Source organism: Panthera tigris, chromosome B3 (assembly GCF_018350195.1).
Source record: "Panthera tigris isolate Pti1 chromosome B3, P.tigris_Pti1_mat1.1, whole genome shotgun sequence".
Classification (NCBI taxonomy): Eukaryota; Metazoa; Chordata; class Mammalia; order Carnivora; family Felidae; genus Panthera; species Panthera tigris.
Genome location: NC_056665.1, coordinates 142,908,989 through 142,930,471, shown reverse-complemented (window position 1 = coordinate 142,930,471; position 21,483 = coordinate 142,908,989). Strand labels below are relative to the sequence as shown.

General features: G+C 51.3%; 1 protein-coding gene across 5 annotated transcripts in view; it reads right to left on the bottom strand.

Annotated features, from left to right (window-relative positions):
• PPP2R5C (protein phosphatase 2 regulatory subunit B'gamma) overlaps positions 1-21,483 on the bottom strand; it is a 127,233-nt gene that overhangs the window by 103,977 nt on the left and 1,773 nt on the right. For all 5 annotated transcript variants that reach the window (XM_042990563.1, XM_042990567.1, XM_042990569.1 and 2 more), the window contains exon 3: positions 8,536-8,698. In XM_042990563.1, the coding sequence (XP_042846497.1) occupies positions 8,536-8,698 (163 nt within the window). The remainder of the gene's footprint in view (positions 1-8,535; positions 8,699-21,483) is intronic.

The following is a 21,483-nucleotide window of genomic DNA, read 5'->3' as shown; positions in this document are numbered from 1 at the left end:
CTGTTCTGATCCTATAAACCCCTTTCCTGCTCTTTGAACCTCTTCCCTGTAGTACATAACTAGGAGGGGCACGCCATCTAGTCCCCCGGATGCACAATCCGGGTCTCCCGCTGCCCCCTCCTGCAGCACCTGTGAGCAGTCGACCTGCCCTCCATGCCCCCCACGATGGCCTCCCTACTGGTCTCTAACTCTCCCTCGACCACCCAACCCCGCCCTCCCTGCTGCTACAGCCCCGGGGGGGGGGGGGGGGGGGGGAAGGGCCTGAGCTAATGCCCACGGAGGAAGGGCACCTTTCTGGGTGCACACAGCCCTCCTCCGTGCGGCCTCCCATCAGAGATGCCAGTGCAAACATCTTTGTGCGGTACAGAAGTGAAGGTTAAAAACAACAACCACAACCCGAATTACTCTTTTTATTCTCTGGTCCCTCTGTCGTTTTGTTTTGGTCTTTATTTAAAAACAAACTGCCTGTAAATACATCCCACTGATTTTATTTCTGCTTTAGCAATTCTGAATAAAACTTTCCAGTTTTCATTTCTAAATTTAGCTTAAGGTTTTATTTTTCATCTCCCAGGCAATTTTGCAGGCAAATTAAATATGCTCATATTTTAGTCAAGAAGTTTTACAGCTTTCTTTCATTGAAAAGCAAGTTGTTTTTGAACCTCGAGAATGGCAGTGTCGCACGGCGTGGCCGTTGTGCTGGCCGGCACTATCTTTTTTTTTTTTTAAACTGGAAGCTGTAGGACCGCGGATGATGTACGTTTCGTTGGGCAAGAGAGCTAACCTAAAACAGTTGGCTTCACTTAGAGTTTAAAATAGACTTTTTCCTTAGGCAGATCAAAGATACCTAGCATTCAGCTGTGTTCAAAGGTTGCCAGGGAACTTCTGCTTGCCAACAGCAAGGACAAAGGGGCAGGCGCTGGTCGCCCTGTCCATGGGAGCGAGTCCTGTGAGTGGACAGCGTGGACGGGCTGGTCCCCGGGCACGGCCAGCAGGGGGACGTGGAGGAGCCCAGGGAAAGCTCACCCCGAGCACTTGCTGTCACTGTCCCCACAGCTGGGCCGGGAACCTTTAGAGCCAGAACAGGTGCTCACAGAAGGCAGGGCACCCACCCTGGGTGCCTCCAGCATGCACAATAGATTAAGGTGCTCTCACGTCAGCTCTTAAGAGCAAACCTCCTTGTACACGGAAGAGCCGGCGGGGAGTTAGGGGGTGTGTGTGTGAGCCTGGACTGGTCTCCTCATGAGAGGGGACGTCACCGCAGCTCTCTGGAAACTGAAGAAGCGAGGAAGGAGCAGGCAGAGGGCTCGAAGGCCCTTCCGTTCCTTCCGTAAAGTGTGTCTCCTGCATCCTTGGCAGATGCTGGCCTGGGCAGCAGCACAGCTCTGCCCTTGGTGACACGCTGCACGAGAGGAACACGGGTGGACAGTGAAGTTAACACGTGCAGCGTGTTCTGCAACCCGAGTGTCCACCAGCAGACAGATGGACACACGAACTGTGGTGTAGCCGTTCGATGGAGCATGTTCAGCCTTGAAAAGGAAGACTGAGCCTGGGTGGCTCGGTCGGGTAAGGGTCCGACGATTTCAGCTCAGGTCATGATCTCACGACGCGTGAGATCGAGCCCCGCGTCGGGCTCTGCGCTGATGGCATGGAGCCTGCTTGGGATTCTCTCTCTCTCCCTCAAAATAAATAAACTTTAGAAAAAAACCCCAAGAGGGGCGCCTGGGTGGCTCAGTCGGTTAAGCGTCCGACTTCGGCTCAGGTCATGATCTCGCGGTCCGTGAGTTCGAGCCCCGCGTCGGGCTCTGTGCTGACAGCTCGGAGCCTGGAGCCTGTTTCAGATTCTGTCTCCCTCTCTCTGACCCTCCCCCATTCATGCTCTGTCTCTCTCTGTCTCAAAAATAAATAAACGTTAAAAAAAAAAAAACCCAAGAAACAGAAGGAGAACCCTGTCACAGGCTACAACGTGGATGACCCCTGAGGACACTAGGCTGAGAGAGAGAAGCCAGACCCAGCAGGACCAATTCTGTATGATTCACTTCCTGGAAGGGTTGAAATCCTAGGGCCAGAAGTAGAAGGCAGTTGCGGGGCTGGGGGAGGGCGGTGGGAGGCACGGGTGAGCAGGGGCAGGTCCAGACGGGGATGAGGAGAGGGAGGTGTGGGCGCACAGCACCACGGGTATATTTAATGCCACTGAAAGGGTCACTTGTGAGTGGTTAAAACGACAAACACCATGCTATGACTATTTTGCCACAATTAATAAAAAAAGAGAGAAGGCAGAGGCCTGGGCCAGGGTGGTTCAGGACACAACGGAGCAGGAAGACACGGCGGGGCGCGGTGGCTGCCTCTGGGGAAGGCAGAGAAGGAGCAGAGCCAGCGTCTAGGGCCGCGAGGGACCGGACGGAGGATGGGAACACCCAGGGAATGGCGTGTGTGTGTGCGCGTTGGTCGTGAGCGGAGTGTGAGGTGCTGTGGGAAACCCCGGCGGGGAAGGCCTGAGCCAGACTAAGTGGGAGGTGACAGCTGGAAGAAGACTGCCAGGCTCTTCTCCGAGGGGGTGGCCAGAGCACAGGGGGCAGAGGCCAGACTGACCCCGGCGGCGACAGCCAGGCCCGTGGCCCGAGGAGGGCGGACAGCGGGGTGTCTGAGAAGGGCCGGGCCGGCTGACGTGGCGCCAGCTCTCGGTCACGCGCGAGGGTGGCCGTGGTGGCGTGTCTGCGGCCCAACCGCTGACGGAATGTGGCCATGCGGGGCCTGAGTGCGAAAAGCGTGGTGGATTGTGGGTCGGCTGGCTCCCTGAGGGCCAGGGCCGCCGTTGGTCGTTGTCATTTCCCTGAGCACCTCCCCGTGCTCTGGACAACCCAGACGGTCAGGAAATATTTGCTGTGAACTGGCATCTGCCTCGCCGCGCCTGGGCCATCTCCTCTGTTACTGTGGGCCACCAGGAGCAGACGCAGAAATCCAAGCACGTGGCAGGAGACAGGACTGATGGGGGCAGTTTCTCAGCCCACCAGAATTAGGGCAGGCACTCTGGCACCTTCTCACTCTCCATGGTCGTGTTCTTCGACTAATGGCCACGAGGCAAGCTCCCTCTAAATACAGGCACAGTTCATCTCTAGGCAGTAAAAGTGACCCGCTTGTATGGCAAAGTTTTCAGTTGTATCAGAAACTGAACTGCTTTGAATACGGCTGAAGTATTGAATTTTCACACAAGGAAGGCAAGAAATAGAAGATTTTCACTGCAGTTCAAAAGCCAAGTTTTAGGAATTAACGTAAATTCTCCCAACAATACTGTAACAACTTCTTTCACAAAAGGCCACGCGCTTAGCAACTCAAAATTTCTGCCCCAAGGTCACAATTGCGGTGAAGTCCCAGTTGCTTCTCTAGGACTTGACTACTTCTCCCAGGCTCTTACAAGCTGCTTGATCGATTTACTCCTCCCACACGGCAGTCAAAACATCTCCCTTCACTTGGCATCTGAACACTTTACCTTCCAGACCAAAAATGGTCAAGGAAGGGACTAACTCAGGGAAATCTCTGAATGGAAAGGCCCGAAGTCTACATTCAGCCTCACTGTTAAATGAATAAAAACAGGAAATACTACTCTCCACGTAACAAATGACTCAAGATTTTAAACGACCCCAGGATTGAAAAGGTGCAATGGGACAGACGTCTCATCCGCTCTGGGTAGAGCGTGTCTGGGGCCACAGCATCTGGGCGGTATCACATAGGCTTCGATCCAATACCTCCTTTCTCTGCGTCCAGCTTCAGAAAAGCTTCAAAGACGCGAACAATGAAAAATTTATATTACAGCGCAAAACCTGTAATGGCTGAAAACCTAGGATCACCACAGAATAGTAAACGGTTTTTAAAAAATCCCGCTTCCTTGGTATGCCTGGGCGCCTCAGTTGGCTGAGCGTCGGACTCTTGATGTCAGCTCAGGTCACGATCTCGCAGTTCGTGTGACTGAGCCCCATGTCGGGCTCTGTGCTGACAGTGTGAGCCTGCTTAGGATTCTCTCTCTCTCTTTCTCTCTGCCCCTCCCCTGTGTGCGTCCTCTCTCTCTAAATAAACATTGAAAAAAAATCCTGCTTCTATTTCCATTAAAGTCAGGAACAAGACAAACGTGCCCACTTGCACCGCCACATGTAACGTCTTACGGGAATTTTCAGCCAACTCAAGAGGAAGACACCAGAGGTATAAGAATTAGGAACAAAAAGGTGAGGTTATCTTTTTTTTTTTCCTTTTAGTAGTCTCTATGCCCAACGTAGGGCTTGAACTCACGACCCTGAGATCAAGAGCTGCATGCTGACTGAGCCAGCCAGGTGCCCCGCCCCAGAGGTGAGGTTATCTTCACATGCAGATCTAACCAGGTACCTGGAACATCCAAAAGAATCAGCTGAAAAACTACTGCAAACAGTAAGACAATTCAGCAAGAAAGCAGGATGTGAAAGCAAGACACAGAAATCAACAGCCTTCGCGTAAATAATTAACAACTACTTAGAAGGCACTCACAATAGCAACAATAACAGAATATCTAGGTACAAACCTAATAAGAAAGGGGAACTTTAAAAAACCTAAAAGGAAATGAAAGTGGCCTTCACAGAGCACACTCTTACGTAAGAGGATGCAAACTTCCTAAAGAGGCCATCCTTCCCGGACATTTAAAAAGGTGATGAGATCCCAATAAAAACACAACTGCTTTTTCTGCAACGAAATGAGCCAATTCAAAGTGCCTAGCATTTGTAATACTATCAGTATTGTTGTTGTGAATGATTTTAATAGGATAGAGCAATAATTACGTCAACGATGTTAGAAACCAAGACTTTCAGTGTAAAAGAGATAAAACTGAAAATTCAAGAAACGTGTGAAAATACCGTACTATTAGAGTTGAACTGAAAATGTCAGTAAGAAAGCACGACTAAAATATACATGTATTTATATACCAACTCCCTCCGCTGACAGCACTTAAAAGAAACATCAGTCCAATAGCAACAATCACCCCCGGCACCCAGATTTTGGTCTCTAAAACCAATCCCCACTGAAAGAAATCAGGACTCTCTGAAAATGGCCGATTCCAGGTCTGGGACAAGGAAGGTTCAAAATGAGGCTGGGGGACATCTTACTGTCTCAGAAATCAAGGAATCAAAAATAAATGCATCCATGTCAAAAAACACACACGGGAGTTAGCCCGAAGGATACCCAATGCTTAAAATTATGTATCTGCACATCAGAAAAGATAACAATTTTAGTAGGTTGAAGCACACTGAAATCAATGGGATCTCTAAGTTCATAACGATATTCAAAAAAGAGAAAACCAGAAAAAAATCTTTAGGTTTTCACCGTTTGAGGGAAACTGGTAACTAAAAGGCAGAACATCAAGCCCGTCCTGACTTCCAGTAGGAACTATGCGTCAAGGTAACCAAGTATCTCCAGTTGGTAGGAGACGGCTCTGCTTGAGGAAGAATGCCAGATCACGTGTTAAGTCTCCAGAGCCACTGCTGTCCCAAGGAAGCACGGTCGCATGGTGTATACAGCATTAGCATACGGTTGGTGGCAAACAGACGCTGGCAGGATGCCAAAATATACCTTGCAAATCACCATCAGTACTTCTGGACAGTGCAGATGCAGAGGGAAGTGTCATCGTCTGACGGAGAGGTCAACCTGTCAGCACCCTAACACACTGTAAAATCTGGCATCACTTAGGACAGTCACCAGATCGAATGCGTATCTGGCACCGATTCCAGTATCTCCTGCGTTACGCGGCATTCCATCCAATAAAAGGCGCTATGTACAAGAACGACAGGGAGTAAGTGGAATATTTTACCGGACGACCAGCCTGACGGATTTAACAAGTCATAATAAGTGAGTGCTGTGATTTACAACACTCCCACACCGGTGGTGACCCAGGTGTGTGGCAAAAGCAGCAAAGACCAGAAAAACCAAATCCCTATGGAAGAAGGCACTTTTGTCTTAGGTTTTAATTTATCTTAAATATTTGAGTACGATGACCAGCACACAGTGGAAAATAGTCAGGTACTCAAGAAAGTAAGGCATCACGAACAACATGTGACAAGGACTTCAGATGACGTTATTACCTGACACGGACCACAAAGGAGCTATGCTTACCGCACCCACGGAAACGACGAGGGTGACCCGAGATAGAACGGAAAGTATGAGAAAGTCATGCTGCAGGCTAGAAACATAACTCCCATAAACGAAGAAGTATATCTCAGGTTAAAAGCCGAACAAAGCGAGTTCAGCACATACTAGACAGACCTGAAGATTCTGAGCAACAGAAATGAGGCATGGTGTTTAAAGATTCTGGTGGCACTTTAGCGAGGCAACTTTGGGTCCACTGGCTATCATAACAAAAAAGGCTGCATTTGATATGTCGCTTTTATAGTTATTTACTCTTACTGTGTTTTATGAAAGCATTAGTCCACGATCGGTTGAGAATTAAGAACAAGAAAACCGGTCCTTCGCCGTAGATAACGTGAGACTCTCTCATCGTGAATAGGGCATGGTAAGTCACAAAACGTTTGAAAAATACAGATGAAGATCAAAAGAAAGACAGTAAATGAAAAAGTCTAATACGTCTTGATTAAAGCCACAGAAAAAAGAGAGATAAATGTAGGAGAAACAACGGATGAGAACTTTCCACCACTGAGGAAGTCCAACAACACAGGGGTGCCGGATGAATCCCCAAAAGGACTGACGAACAAAGAAACCCACGTTTGGACACCCGGCAGTGGAACTATTGAAAACTCAAATGTTAAAGACAAAAAACAGAAAAGTGGCCAAGAATCACAATTCCTTTTTGGTTTCTCAATCCTAATGGAAGTCAAAGGCAGTGAAATGCTGATCCTCATTGTACTGAAGGAAAATAACCTGAAATTCAATACTCAGTGAACACCTTTCAAGAATGAGGGCAGAATAAAGATATTTTCTACATAAATAAAGACTTTGCCACCAGTAGACTCTCATGAAAGAAAATTCTACACGACATATTCAAATAGAAGGAAGATGATCCCAGGAGAGAAGTCTGAGATACAAACAAGAATGAAGAATAAAGCGATAAATTAGTGGATAAATCCAAATGATCACCAACCGAAGAAGACAGCAATGCTGTCGTGAAGGATGTTAAAGGGCTGGCTTAAAAGTTCAAAGATCCAACAGCCGGGGGTTCTCAGAAGATGGCAACAGAAGCACTTTTTTTTCTTTTTTTTTTAATTACTAGACTTTGAGACTTACAGAAACATTGAATGCAGAGGTTTCACACTGTCCCCCACCTGTTTCCCCTATTATGAACATTGTGCATTAGTGCGGGTGCGTTGGTTACAACTGATGAGCCAATACTGATACAGTATCGCTCACTAAATACCACGGTTCACGTCCGGGCTCACTCCTTGGGCTGTGTATTCTGTGGGTTTGGACAAATGCAAAGTGCCATGTATCATACAGAGTAGTCCCACTGTCCTGAAAATCTCCTGTGCCCTGTGGATTCATCCCTCCCAAAAATGACTTAGCATGCGTACTATCTAAGATGAAGCTAGACGTTATCTAAGCCAGATTCGCGCTCTGCAGGCTGCAGTGAGTGGACAGCCCAGATTCCCAGCAGGCGAGGGGCAGGAAAGGCATCGATGAATCCTTACATTCCTCCCTCCCTCCCTCCATCCCTGCCCCTGCCCGATGTATCTGGCGCATGTGCAGTGAGCCCTTGCTATCCGCCCCGCAGCGTGGAAGGCACTGGAATATGCCTGTAAGGGTGCTCTGGGTTCATTCGTCTTGTAAAAAGACCCATTGTTGTGAATGTATGGCATGAAAAATGTCTGATGGTTTACTACACCAGTCTTCTATTTTAGCAAATATAAAGGTGTTCAGAGGTTTGCACTTGACTTCTGGGGGCCTTACCCTATTTTCCTTGGTTTTCTTTACTTCGACCTCAACATCTCCTAGAGGAGCACTTTTAGGGGCCAAACACCTTCAGGTGGAAAGGGGGGACTATGCCATCTTGGGGGAAATTCAAAGCAAAGGGCACCATTCCCTGGCAGCACCCCCTGGGCAGAGTAATCCCCAAACGATTCATACGAAGACAGCCCACAAAGGATTATGGCTAAATTCTCGCTTCTCTGAGACCAGGAAAACGAGGAGGCCCCGCTGCAGTTTTTACGAGTGCTCTCTTTGCAGCACCTCCTTTCTGAATCGCTAGAGTTCAAAGGCGACAAATGCAGGAGAGAAGTCCTCGCAGGGAACGCCAGCCGGCCTGCTTACGACTCACACGAAGACATTTAGTGTATTCCACCTGGACTACACGTGAGACGTTCACCTTCCACAGCTCTGGGGTTTGAAGTACCACTTGGGTAGACCAGTTAGTTGCATTAAACGGAAACAAAACAAAACAAAACGTAACAGGGAAGACGACCCTAGTGGACTATCAAGGCAGCAGAGGAAGCAGCAGCTGGCAAACCACGAGAACGTTACTCCTCCCCTGAATGGGCACGCTCGAACTTTTAAAAGGCAAATGATAAAAATTACCTTTCAGAGACGGTAGTTTCTGAAGCTCTCTGTTGTTGCTGGCGCTGAACCTCGAAGAGTTTTGCCGCTTGTCCCTCCTCACTATGGGCTGAGCGGCGGGCACTTTTATTTTGCTGGATACGGTAGACGGGGTAGCAGGAAGGTTGTTTTTCCTGCCGGAAATCTGTTTCCAAAACAAAAACAGACAGACGCATATGTCAAACGGTTGTATCTTGTAGCCCAATTCGAATCTGGAAAATATACACAAGTTTTTACTCTGGGGCAGTTTTTACTCCACTCTGCCCTAAACGTCCCTCCTTACAGCGGCTGGAGTCCGTGCCCTATCCCGCCCCTAGTAATGCTGGGTTTCTAGAGATTCTCCTGTTTCAAACTTTTCTCTTATGCATTTGCCATCCAGGCTGATGGATACATACAGGCTGATGACAATGACCTTCCAAAGATGTTCACGTCCTGATCCCTGGAACCCAGGAGGTCTCCCTACTTGGCAAAAGGGACTTTGGAGATGCGATGAGGTAAGGATCCTGGATTATCAGGGTGGGGGCCCAAGTCATCACAGGGCTTTACCAGACAAGACAAGGCAAAACAGAAGCAGATGACAAAGCAGAGGTGAGAGCGTCAGAGGCACTGGAAGAAGTCAGAGGAAGGCGCCACGAGCCAAGTAGCGCCCGAGGCCTCTAGAAGCTGGAAAAGGCCAGGAGGCAGATTCTCCTCTCGGCTTCCCGGAAGCACCCGCCACGCCGACATCTTCACTTGGGCCCCACTGTAGACTTCTGACCTCCAGAAGTGTAAGATAAGGAGTGTGTGGTCATGGGCACAGCAGCCACAGGAAACTCACGGAGCAGGCACCTCGCCCCTCTGCCTGCGCACCACTCCGCCCTCGGCGATGTGCGAGAGCCACGTGAAAGCACCAGTCCCTGGAGCCTCAGGAAGTGCTCCTCCCTCTCGCCACCCCCTCCGTGCAGCTCCACACTGCACTGCGGCAACCTGGGACGTCCCAGGACGCGTGCAATGACAGGAGCGGCTGTGCAAACACCCGAGGGGAGGCGGGAGGGTGACGGGGGCGCGTGCGGCACAGCCGGGGGTCCCTACGCCTGCGCAGGCCCACGGTGGGGGGGGGGGGAGCTCAGAGGTGCACGCACGTGCATGGCCCCCCGCAGCGATGCCGGGGCGCACCGGGCGTCGACCGTCACGATTCTCTGTGCAGCCTGCTCACCCCTCCCGAGCCTCCGGTCTGCCCGAAAGGGACGGAGCTCGGAGGTGCCCGTGTGCGGCTGTAAAAAGCCGACCCAACTCGCCCTGGAAGCAGGAGCCCACTAAGGGTCTTCCAGTCACACTGGGCTGGGAGAGCTCACGCCAACTTAGGCGCCCAACGATCGGCTCTCGTTCTTGAGTGGAATTTTTACTAAGAAGTTAAGAGCAGCTTTATTTTTATTTATTTTTCATTAGAAATTTTTTTTAATGTTTCTTTTTGAGAGAGAGAGAGAGACAGAGCGCGAGCAGGGGAGGGGCAGAGAGAGAGAGGGAGACACAGAATCCGAAGCAGGCTCCGGGCTCTGAGCTGTCAGCACAGAGCCCAAAGTGGGGCTCAACTCAAGAACGGGGAGATCATGACCCAGGCCGATGTTGGACGCTTAACCGACTGAGCCACGCAGGCGCCCCAAGACGCTGTATTTTTTTTATTCTATTTTTTTAATTTTATTTTTAAAAATTTACATCCAAATTAGCATATAGTGAAACAACGATTTCAGGGGTAGATTCCTTAATGCCCCTGACCCATTTAGCCCATCCCCCCTCCCACAACCCCATGAGAAGCTGTATTTTTAGACAAGGCGCGGAAGAATCCCTGGGGAGAGTTTTCCGGGATGCGGGATGCCCGTGCACATAGGACTCAGACCGGGGGGCGAGGGCCTGGGCGCCCCGCCCTCCCAGTCAGCAGCTTCTTCCTGACAGTGGGCTTCTCTGGACATTGTCCTCGACGTGTCACTCTTTCCACCTGATCACAAAAGCCGGGTCTTCCTTAAACCCCGTCCAGACCCCTCTTCCTCCCCGGGATTCCCCAGGTTAAAACGGTTCGGCTCGGCTTCCGCAGCTGCCCCCACCCCCCCACCCCCCAGCCCCGCTACTGTCACCAACAGCTCCTCCTCAGCCACGTACTTGTTTTAAACGTTAAGTTATACACACATGTCCGGTAGGTTAAAGGTGACACCTCCTGTTTACTGGGCCGAATCCCGTGCTGCACACACGGTGACCCTGGGGACAACTGGGCACGTGGCTGCCCCCGCCGGGCCAGGAGTGGGCTGGCACCTCCTGCAACGAGCCGGGCACACGGGCGCCGGGTGAACTCATAAAACGGAACGAACTCCACGCACACGGACATTGTGTGCAGGACACACGCCCCGTGAGGCTTCTCTGAGAGAGCAGGAAGGGCCCCCTCGGACCTGCTGACTCCGAGCCGTGGCTCCTGGCTGTGGGCCCTGCTGGTCTCCCTGCCCCAGAGCACTGTCCTCGGGGCAGGCAGAGTGAGCTTCTAGAAGGAGGCCCTGGTTCTGCCACCCAGGCCAACTTGCCGCAGTCACTTCCCAGGACTCTCAGCCCGTGGGCTTAACGTGGCCTAAGAGCCCCATGCTCGGGTCACCAGCTCCCGCTCCGGCCGGCCCCGCACCTCCCACCGCCCCACCCTGAGTTGGCTCCCTGAGGCCTTCGTGCGGTGCAGTCGGCAACGTGGGCTGCTGCCCGCCTGGCCGGGCTCCATTACAAGGTGGCCGTCTCGTCTTCTCCCCCACGGGATGTCTGCTCCAGGAGGGCATGGACACTGCAATGTCCCGTACCAACCAGGTAGGGAGGCCCCCTGAGGCCGTGTCATGAGGGGACCGCCTTCGGGCAGGGCTCAGGGTGGACAGCTGGGGGCCGCGGGCGCCCACAGAGCCGACTAGCCCAGAGTCTGACCTTCACCTGGCAGGGCACCCCGAAGCCATGCAGGGGATGGGGAAGGGCCGACAGCGCGAACCCATCTTCCTGTTGGAAAGGCTCTGCAGGCTGCAGCGTGGACCGGGCAGGAGGGGAGAAGGCAGACTAGGCTAGTCATCCGGGCCGTGCACGGGGGTGTCAGCCACCCCAGGACGCTGACCAGTAGCTGGGGGCACCGGTCACTGGGATGAGAAGGAGAAATGGGCGGGGAAGCCCGGTCGTGAGCATGCTGGGTCTGAAAGGACACGGTGACACCCGTCCTCACGCCCCCAAGACGCTCTCTTTCTGCCGAGGACGACGTCTGAGTCCTGTCCTCGGTGTCCTGGCCGCCACCTGCCCGCCCTTGGCCGCCCTCTCTGCCCAGCGGTGCAGCTGCTCGGCCGGCCCTCGGACACGTCACGTGAGCTGGGATGTGAACTTGGAAGCCGCCATCTGCGTGGTCACTGAAGCCACTGAATGAGCCAGAATGCCCAGCAGAGGAGCACGGAGTGGGAAGAGGTGGGGGAGGCGGGATGGGGCTGGGGGAAGAAAGCCTCTCAGGAAGGAGGGGGTCAACCCATCCGACGAGGCGGCCTCAGCACCTCGGGGCTGGTGGCGGCTGCTGAGGGCGGTAAGGGCAGGTGGGGAGGCCCGGAGTGTCCGTGACAGCTTTGGAGAGGTGGCCGGGAGGAAAAGCGCCACAGGAGAGGCATCGGGCTGTCGGGGGTGGGGGGCCTGACCGTGCCCCGTGCCCGCGGGGGGGCAGAGCACCGAGGGGAGGCCGGGCTGAGGGACGGCTGAGCCAAGAGCAGGATCTGGGCCCTGACGTGCAGTGACAACAGAACAGAGGATGCACAGGACAGGACGGCTGGAAGGGAGAGATCTGATGGCCTCCCCCCATGCACAGACGTACGAGGTCCCCTGTGAGAAGCATTCTGAAGGGAGGCGAGGCCTGAGGAGGTGAGGGTGGCCTGAAGGGATCCCTGAGCCACAGAGAAAGGCGGGGCCTGGAGAAACAGAGATGCTCGGAGCACATCGTTCTCCTCAGCTCCAAACGTCAGCAGCCACAGGGACATGTAATGGTCAGCGCCTGGGGGGGAGGGCACCGCCCTCCACAGGATTCTCCTGGCGTCCCCGACAGTGTGTGGAACCCCCTCCCCAAGCTAATCACAGCCAGATACGGTTCTGGGCCGGAACCAGGGCCCTTCCCCAGCCAGGGTGCAGGGCGACCTCCTGGGATCGGGCAGGGAGCAGCGGAACCAGACTTGCACCTTGCTCGCTCCCTGGACTTCAGACGTCACCTCCCTTGTGTCCCACAGCCAAGCAATTCCACTCTCCAGCATCTTCCCAAATTCTCCCCTTCTGCAATGTTATGACAAACTACCACCACTATGTGTCAGACACCATGTGATACACAGCCTAAGAAACCCATATTTGCATGCCTTTTAAGATCTTTTAAAAGAATATTCATCTATGGGGTCCTGGGTGGCTCAGTCGGTTAAGCGTCTGATTTCAGCTCAGGTCATGATGTTGTGGTGAGTTCGAGCCCCGCACCGGGCTCTCTGCTGACAGCTCAGAGCCTGGTGCCTGCTTTGGATTCTCTGTCTCCCTCACTCTCTCTCTCTGCCCCTCTGCTGCTTGTACTCTTTCTCTCTCAAAAATTAAAAAAAAAAAAAAAAAGAATATTCATCTAAAGGGCATGGTACTAGCATAAGGACAGCCACTTAGATCAGTGGGACAGAACTGGGAGCCAAGGCCTCTCAACAGGAGAACAGTCTCTTCAACAGGTGGTCCTGGGACAACCCTGCTGTTTGTGACAGTCAGCCTCTAGCTTTTATGGCGGCAAGAAAGGTGGTCTCCAGAGAAACCAGACTGTGTAGAGAAAACTCAGGCTGCTAGTGTAGGAGCCGGCCGCTCAGAGCAAAGCTCTCTACGTTCCGGCCTTTCGGGGCTGGAAGCCACAAAAGCACGCTCTCAGCTTGGGCCTGTCCAGGGAGCGGTCAGCTGACAAGCCCACCCGAGTCCAGCGCCCATGGCCAGCTGTGCTGGGGCCTCACCTCTGCCTGTGTGTAAACCGGGCATCTGATGGGCATGTTTCCAGGGGTCCCTGGTTCCAATTCTTGCCTTTCTGTTTCCTACCCAGCAATGGCAGAGCAACAGCAGGGAGCTTTTTAAATACTTAAGTCAGGGGCGCCCGGGTGGCTCAGTCAGTTAAGCATCTGACCCTTGATTTCGCCTCAACTCATGACCTCATGGTTCGTGAGTTCAACCCTGGTGTCGGACTCTGTGCTGACAGTGAGGAGCCTGCCGGGGATTCTCCCGTCCCTCTCTCTCTGCCCCTGCCCGGCATGCGTGCGTTCTCTCTCAAAACAAATAAACTTAAAAAAAAAAAACAAACTTAAGTTAGATCATCCCCCTTCCCTGGCTCAAACCACCTCAATGGCTTCCCATCAAATCCTGCCACGGGCTGCCGACAAGATCTTTGCCTTTGCCTATCTCTTTGACTTTATCCCTCCTGCTCAAGTCACCCTCATTTCTCTTCAGCCTTCCGAAGAGACACTGGCCTTCTTTCCAGTGGACACACAAGCTCGCTGCTGCCTCAGGGCCTTTGCACTAGCTACTTCCTCTGGCTGGAACGCCCCTTCCCGGATCTCTGTACTATTGGCTCCTTCTTCACATTCGGGTGTCACCTTTAACAATATCTCCTTGGTGAGACCGTTGCCGACCACGTGAAGCAGCCTCTGGAAACACGTAAGTGCAGTTTTGATAGCGCAGTGACCAGAAGGTGCTACTGATGTTGAGAGCCCCAGGACCACCACTCCGCAAAGTGTGAGATGCACTCGAACCAAACGCCGCCAGTGCCCTTACAAACACCAGCGCACCTGGCACTCACTGAAAGCAAACTGCCCGAGCATGTGTCCTGCTGTGTCTCATGCTGCCCCCGCCCCCAGCACCCAGGATGGCGCTCAGCACTCAGGAGCGTCTCAGGCTGCGCCTGCCGGGTGACTGTGGATCAACGAGCCACCCGGAGGGAGGTCTACGAGGTGGAGGAGCATGGCCTGAAGGGAGGAAAACGACTTGGGGAGAGAGAAAGGTCACCCCCGTCACGGCCAGGGCGCCCTCCTCCAGACCCCGCCCTCTGCCATGCAATACTTGTTCCTGTAAGATCTGGACCGTGGGGCGAATCAGCAGAGCGGGGGAGAGAGCTCTGCTCCTGAAAGCGGATCAGATGGAATGAGAGAGTAGTTTCTGTAGTATTTTATTTGCTAACCGTGTGTGCTTTGACCTCCAAAACAAATAAAGACAGACGATCTGAAAAGGAAGATGAGAAGGACGCTGTTTCCCCTAGGCCCAGCCTATGGGGGAGCGCGCGGCCTCGTGGGGGTATCAGGCGCAGGTCGAGAACACAGGCAGCCGCGGACCAGTGGTGGCAAGGCCTCCTCTGCTCGTCCCTCAATCCCCTTCTCTTCCACCATCCTCTTTTCCCTACCTTCATCCACTTCCTTCTCATTTGACATTTTATATCAAGAGTGATAGCTGACATGGGGCCCCTGGGGGGCTCGGTCGGTTAAGCGTCCGACTTCGGCTCAGGTCATGATCTCGCGGCTCGTGGGTTCCAGCCCTGCGTCGGGCTCTGTGCTGACGGCAGGGAGCCTGGAGCCTGCTTCGGGTTCTGTGTCTCCCTCTCTCTCTGTCCCTCCCTCTCCCGCAGCACTCTCTCAAAAATGAATAAAAATGTAAAAAAAAAAAAAAAAAAAAAAGGATAATAGCTGACAAATGTCAAGTAAGATACACACACTCAAATGGAATTATTTTGGAAAACACTGGCAGGCTCTAAGGCTACTCTATCCATCAGAACTTGCCGTGAAGCAGGAAACGTCCTTTATCTGCCGTCCAATGGAGTAGCTACCAGCCACATGCGGGTCCCGCACACTCGAAGTGCAGCTAGGGTGACGGAGGAACTGAATTTTTAAATTAATTTGATTTTCAGCAATTTAGAGAGCCACATGTGGCTAATGCCTAGCACCCTCCGGGTACTGTGACGTCGCCACTGGGCAGAAACAGCATGAGGTCACAGCTCCCATCCCTTTAGAGCCAGGCTAAGTCTCACCTTAATAAAATATTTAAGACGAAGGAAAATCCAAGGTCTTCAAACTAATTACCCCCCCCCCCCCCATTTCTGGGCTTGTCCTTCACTCCCCCACGTGGAGAACACCGGGATGACAGCGCCCCGCCTGGGCGTGGGCAGCAGCACTTCCCCGCAGGGGCCCTTCTGAAACCCGACCGGGATCAGGGCCCCGGGAGATCTTGGCTGCCCATGATGTACGGATGGCGCCGGGCCAGGTGCCATCGAGCCCCGACCCCCCTCAGCGGGCAGCCGATGTTTTAGGGAGACGTGGGAGACTTTTTACAGCTGAAATCTTTCACATGAAGTTTTCCCTGTGACTTGGGGACGTATCACGTGATTCCCGCTGGTGGCAGACGGGCTCACGCAGCAGATGCAGGCGGAAGGCTCTCCGCCCTTCCACGCGGGGCTACGGGCCTGCACTCACCCGCAACTGCTTTAACACGGACACCCTGCTTCTGCCGTGACCCGGCAAACTTTATCAATTGCTTTGTGTAATTCAGCCGAACTCTTTCTAGAATTACTTACTTATCGTGTAATGGAGTTTCTGCTGGAGAGGGAGAGGGGTGCTGACCGCTCCTACCTGCTGCTTTACCTGCCCCCTCGCTCTCAAAAATAAACATTAAAAAAAAAAAAAGAATCTAGAACATAATAACTGTAACATACCAAATGTGTGTTGATTGACTGCTTATGTGATCAGCAAGGCTTCCAGTCAACAGTAGGCTATGAGTAGTTAAATTCTGGGGGAGTCAATGGTTATGCAACAGATTTTTCAGTGTGTGTGTGTGTCTCAGGGGGGAGGGTATTGGCACCCCTAATCCCCATGTTGTTTAAGGGTCAACTACACAGGTACGTTCTACTGAGAAAAATTACCAAAATAAACTCAAAATAAAACATACAAAGCACCGAAGACCATATTGGAAAGCTTACTTAAAAGGAAATCCTACCCTGAACGGTTTTAATTAAAATAAGGTCTCATGAGACTATACATCTTACCCCTGGCCTCTGGTGCTATATAAAAGAAAACTAAAACCCAAAACAAAAAACTCTTCTTAAAACTTTCATAAGACGTTAGAAAAAGACCTAAGTACCATAATCTTCTGCTTTAGGACGCTGCTATTTATTTAAAACAAACGATGCCGTGAGAACATTTCTCTGCGTTAAAATTTCCTTAGAGGAACAAAAGATGATAAAGAAACAAGCCTCTTGAGAAGCAATTTTCTCCCTCGAATTCACCGAACTGGAAAACCCAGCAAGCTGATTGAGTTGAAGCTCCCCTTCTTCCTGAGCACTTGTAAAATCCACAAACAAATGTTTCTTGCCTCCAGGTTCTCACATATGTGGCAAGTACAAGGGAGAATCAAGTTAAATTGCTGTCCTCGAGTACTTAATCTAGTTAGGGAGGCAAACCAGGGTACATAATAGTCGTACAAGTCAGTGTCAATGATAAACAATTGCTACTCGAATGTCAAAGGTGGGAAAAATGCGGGCCAAGAGGGTGAGGAAAGCTTCCCTTCAAGTTCAGAATCAATGAGCCTGACTGGGAACTTACAAGACCAAGAGACTCAGACGGACAGTGAGGGGCACAGGAAGGGTACCACGCAAAGCGAGGCCTGGGGACCCCTGAAGGTCCCGTAGACACTTCCCGGGGTCTGTGCTTTTATGAGAACACGAAGACATGATTTGCCTTTGTAACTACCATTATGTCACTTTTTCACAGGCCACAAGACACGTGACATCAAAACACACGGAATGCAGGAACAGACTCCAGGAGCCAGCGAGCTTGTTAAGCCAGACATTAAAGAAATTTGTAAGAGCAGGATGCGATGCCATTTTTCTCAGTGAATTTTTGTGGATAGTTATTTCCCATAAAAACCTGCTACTTACGTTAACACGTATCGGGTGTGTTACTGTTAGATGAATTAATGAATAAACATTTCACTTTTAATTTCTCATAAAAGTATCGGCCAGAACTGACCTAAATAAAAGCTCTTGGGGATTGTAATTTTTAGGACTGTAAAGGGGTGCTGATGCTCCTTTGGTTTGAGCATTGCTATTCTAAAGGAAGCCTATGTGTTTGGCATGATTTACGAGCAAACATACATACTTCACCCTTTGGGGAGGGTCTTTCTAGAGCAGTGGTCTCACCGGGGGCCATTCCGCCCTCCAGGAGACATCTGGCCACGTCTGGAGGAACTTTTGGTCGTCAAAAGCGGAGGGGGTGCGGGGCTAGCAGCACCTGGTGGGGAAAGCCAAGGGTGCTGGGGGACATCCCACGGTGCACAGGGCAGGCCCGCGGGGAAGCATCTGGTCCACCCGTCAACACTGGTGAGCATGGGGTGGAGGCACCCAGGGTCTGCCGAGCGTCCAGCTTGTCACTCGGTTCCAGAGAAGAGGTGGGCACTGCGATGGGAAGCTCATGGCACCTCCCCCTAACTCACATGCCCTCCAGCCCACAGCTGATCACCCGCTTTGCAGATCCTCTGTCTTTCCTGAACACCAGGCTCTAAGCAAACGGGCTGCAGAGTGGCTGGGGAAGTGGGCCGAGAGGTGGCGATTAAAAGTAGGGAACCCCACTCTGAACTAATAGTTGCATGTGCATTTCCAAAAAAATAAAAATAAAAATAAAGTACTAGTCTTTTGGGTCCTGAGTGTCACCGGAGTCCCGTTTAGGGTTGTGTGGAAAAAAAGTGGGAGGAGAACAATGGGGAATGTGGCACAGAGGCTCCCAGCTGCAGCCCAAGCTCAGAATTCGGCCCCCAGACAGTGGCTCTGATGTTCCGGGGGAGGAGCTGGGGACTCTCCTCGCAAGGGTGACATCACAGCCGCCTTCCCCGGAAAGCACACCTACCAACAAACTACTTTCACTGTCCTCCAGCACTCGGGTTAAAACACAGCCCAGGGACTAGAAAGTCAAATTTTCTTGAAAAGATACTTTTCATAAAAATGTGAATTTATGTTACCGTGTAATGGGTATTGTTACTATTAGATGAATCAATATTTTTGAAATTTCAGTTTTAATTGCTAAGACGGGACTCCCCCAGCTACACCTACGGGGCCCCAGCGTATCTGGCTCCCTGTCTCTGCAACACCAAGGGGGGCGGGAGAGGATGTAAAGGGACAGATGAGAGAGAGAGAACACTTGTTACTAAAGGCAGAAGGTGTCAGAATAAGCTAACAGGTTGGAGAGAGGACTGTTGCGCTTTCTTTTCAGCAACACATATTATGTAAGCGATGCTGTAGAGACTTTCAAACAAAACTGAGCCGAAGCAGGACATGCGAAATACACGGCCAGAGAACAACACGGAAACAACCTTTAATGTGCTTAAAACAAGTCACTTTACAAAGAGCACAGACACTTTCAAAAACAGAACTTTGGACGCAGTGTACAAATTAAGGCAACTACTATCAACAACTACTACCACATGGTCTCAGTCTTCTAAAACGGACTTTAAGAATCTCTGAGCGATTTATTAAGACTCTGGATATTCATCAAGTGTGCCTCGTGAGGTTTCCACAGCTCTGAAGGTCACACTGGGAACGGCTGCTCCAAGCTGAGTTCCCTCGGCCCATCTCCTGAGTTCTCCAACTTCCAGTTCCCCGGGAGCCCATCTGCGGCCTCACTCCTTCAAAGTGTGCCATGAAATAAACCCGTAAGGACTGGGCAGAAGCTCTGGTTCCCAGGGCACATGTGGAGAAGTCAAACTTAAACATCGTATTTGAAAGCGAGTAAAACAAAAGGACCAACACACACCACTCAAGGAGTAGTTTCTAGAAAAAGCAAAATGTGCACAGCATCCGTTAGAACCTTTAACGGTATCTTGTTACATTGGAAGATATATTCTGCCATACATCTCGCAGGGAAAAGTTCTTTCGAGAAGTTGTGGGTCATGCCTAATCTGTCCCACAGAGTTAAAAATGGCCACGCTGGAAACTCACCAAGTGTTTTCAGGGGTGAGGAAACAGGGCCACAGAAGTCAGGTGACATCATTTATGGCAACCAGGAGTCAGCAGTTTTACTATCTAATAACCCCCAGGCTAAAATACTTTCCCCTACACAGCTCTATCCCTTACGATCCGTTAAGGCGGGACTTCATCTTCCTTCCTAAAGACCCCACGCCATCAAATGTTCCTTTGTTTAACCCAAAAGCGTTCTGCAGTGTCTGTCACTTGCTTCTCTGTCTTCTATGAGGCTGGGTTACAGGCAGCCAGGATTTTAGTATGAGGACCCTTTCCAGTCTTGCAGTGGTGTATTAAGTCAATCAACAGTAGGCCAAGTTCTTTTAGGTTTTCTCTGCCGGGATTACTTCCCAAGCCTGGCTACCCTGCTCTGGACGGGCGGCCTGTTCTGCCCGCCTCTCAGGCTGTGAAGCCTTGACTGCGGTAGGTGCCCTAACACAGGTGAGTTCACAGGCTGGCCTGGCCGTGAAGGCGGCGTGACACTGAACAGGTCTGAAAAGCGGCACGGCACGGCAGTCCTATCTGAATCGTTCAGGTTAAAACATTCAAGTTCGGAGCAGCGTTGACAGGAGAGGAAAAGAATGAGGGTTTAATGCGCCTGAGTCAATCATGTTTGGTAAGTGGGCGGAACCAGAGGTGAAGGCGCGACACGAAGACGGAGGAGGGAAAGCAACGATTAAAAAAAAAAAAAAAAGTCAGGCTCAACGCAAAGTTCAGGTGCACTGCAGTGCCCCAATCTGCATTCCTGCAAAATAACGGACAGAGGGGTCTCCCAAGTGTCGTGATTAGTGTGCCATGTTGCCTCTGGTGTCCTTATGAGGAGTGAAGGGCCCACCATTTCAGTATTTGTCGGTGGTAATTCAAGCTCTGTGGCTCCAGCTCTTAGTAGCACTAGAAAAAATACAAAAAGACAAGTGGGGCATCACACTCGGGCACTGCAGGCCACACCTCAAGAGTCTTAAGCAACTGACAGTCTAGGAACTCAGTCCACCTTAAAAACACGCATTTGACTTACTAGTGGTTCTGGTTGTCTTTGAGCTGCTGAGGGATGGTTCAGGTTCAAACTTAACATTATCCGCCCTTCTAGCCAGGTTCTTTCTGCTCGAACAGGAATAAACGAGTGATACACACTGATGTCCTCTGACACACTAACAGTGAGAGAGACAGGTATGGGAGCAAGAAAGGTTTAGGGAGCACCGGAAGCCTTTGCGGCTGCAACAAAAGCTCCGTAAATGATAGAAAAAGCATCCACCTTGCAGAGTGATTGCACTGCACTTAAATCAATTTAGTCCAAAGAGTGACACGGAAATAGGCAGGTCAAAAGCAAGAATGCCACAGTAAAACTTGATTGTCGGCTATAAACAAAGGACAGGGAAAGGCTGGCATAAATAATCCCTAACTATTTAAGAAACTTTTTGGGGTTTCTCCTTTTTGCTTTGGGGAAGGCGACAGATTTGCTGGAATAAACCACCTGCTGAAGAGGAGGGAGGCTTAGGATGCACCAAATTGTAAGGGAAAGAGAACGCTGGGACTTAAAAAAAAAAAAAAAAAGCCCACTGCTGATAATTGCCAGTTAACTGTTTTCCAGACAGAACTGAACTCATTCTAACTTGGCTTACAGGAAGGGGGCTGACACTTACAAACTAATGTCATCTGTGATAAGACCAGGGACCTTGATGACCCAGCTCTAGAGACTGTGACACTGAATCAAGCAGTTTCTCGGCCACCAATGGTCCACAAGGGCCAGTTAGCTCTGCCTGGGTAGAGTCAGCTCCTGGGTCCTTAGCCCGGGGTGCTCCAGTCCAAGCACTCGTCACAGGCAAGACAAGACCAGGCAGAGTGCTGGCTCTGCACACGCTCCCAATGGTGTCAAAGGAATGACCCCAACCCCGCCAGGTAGACACAGGCCTCCGTGA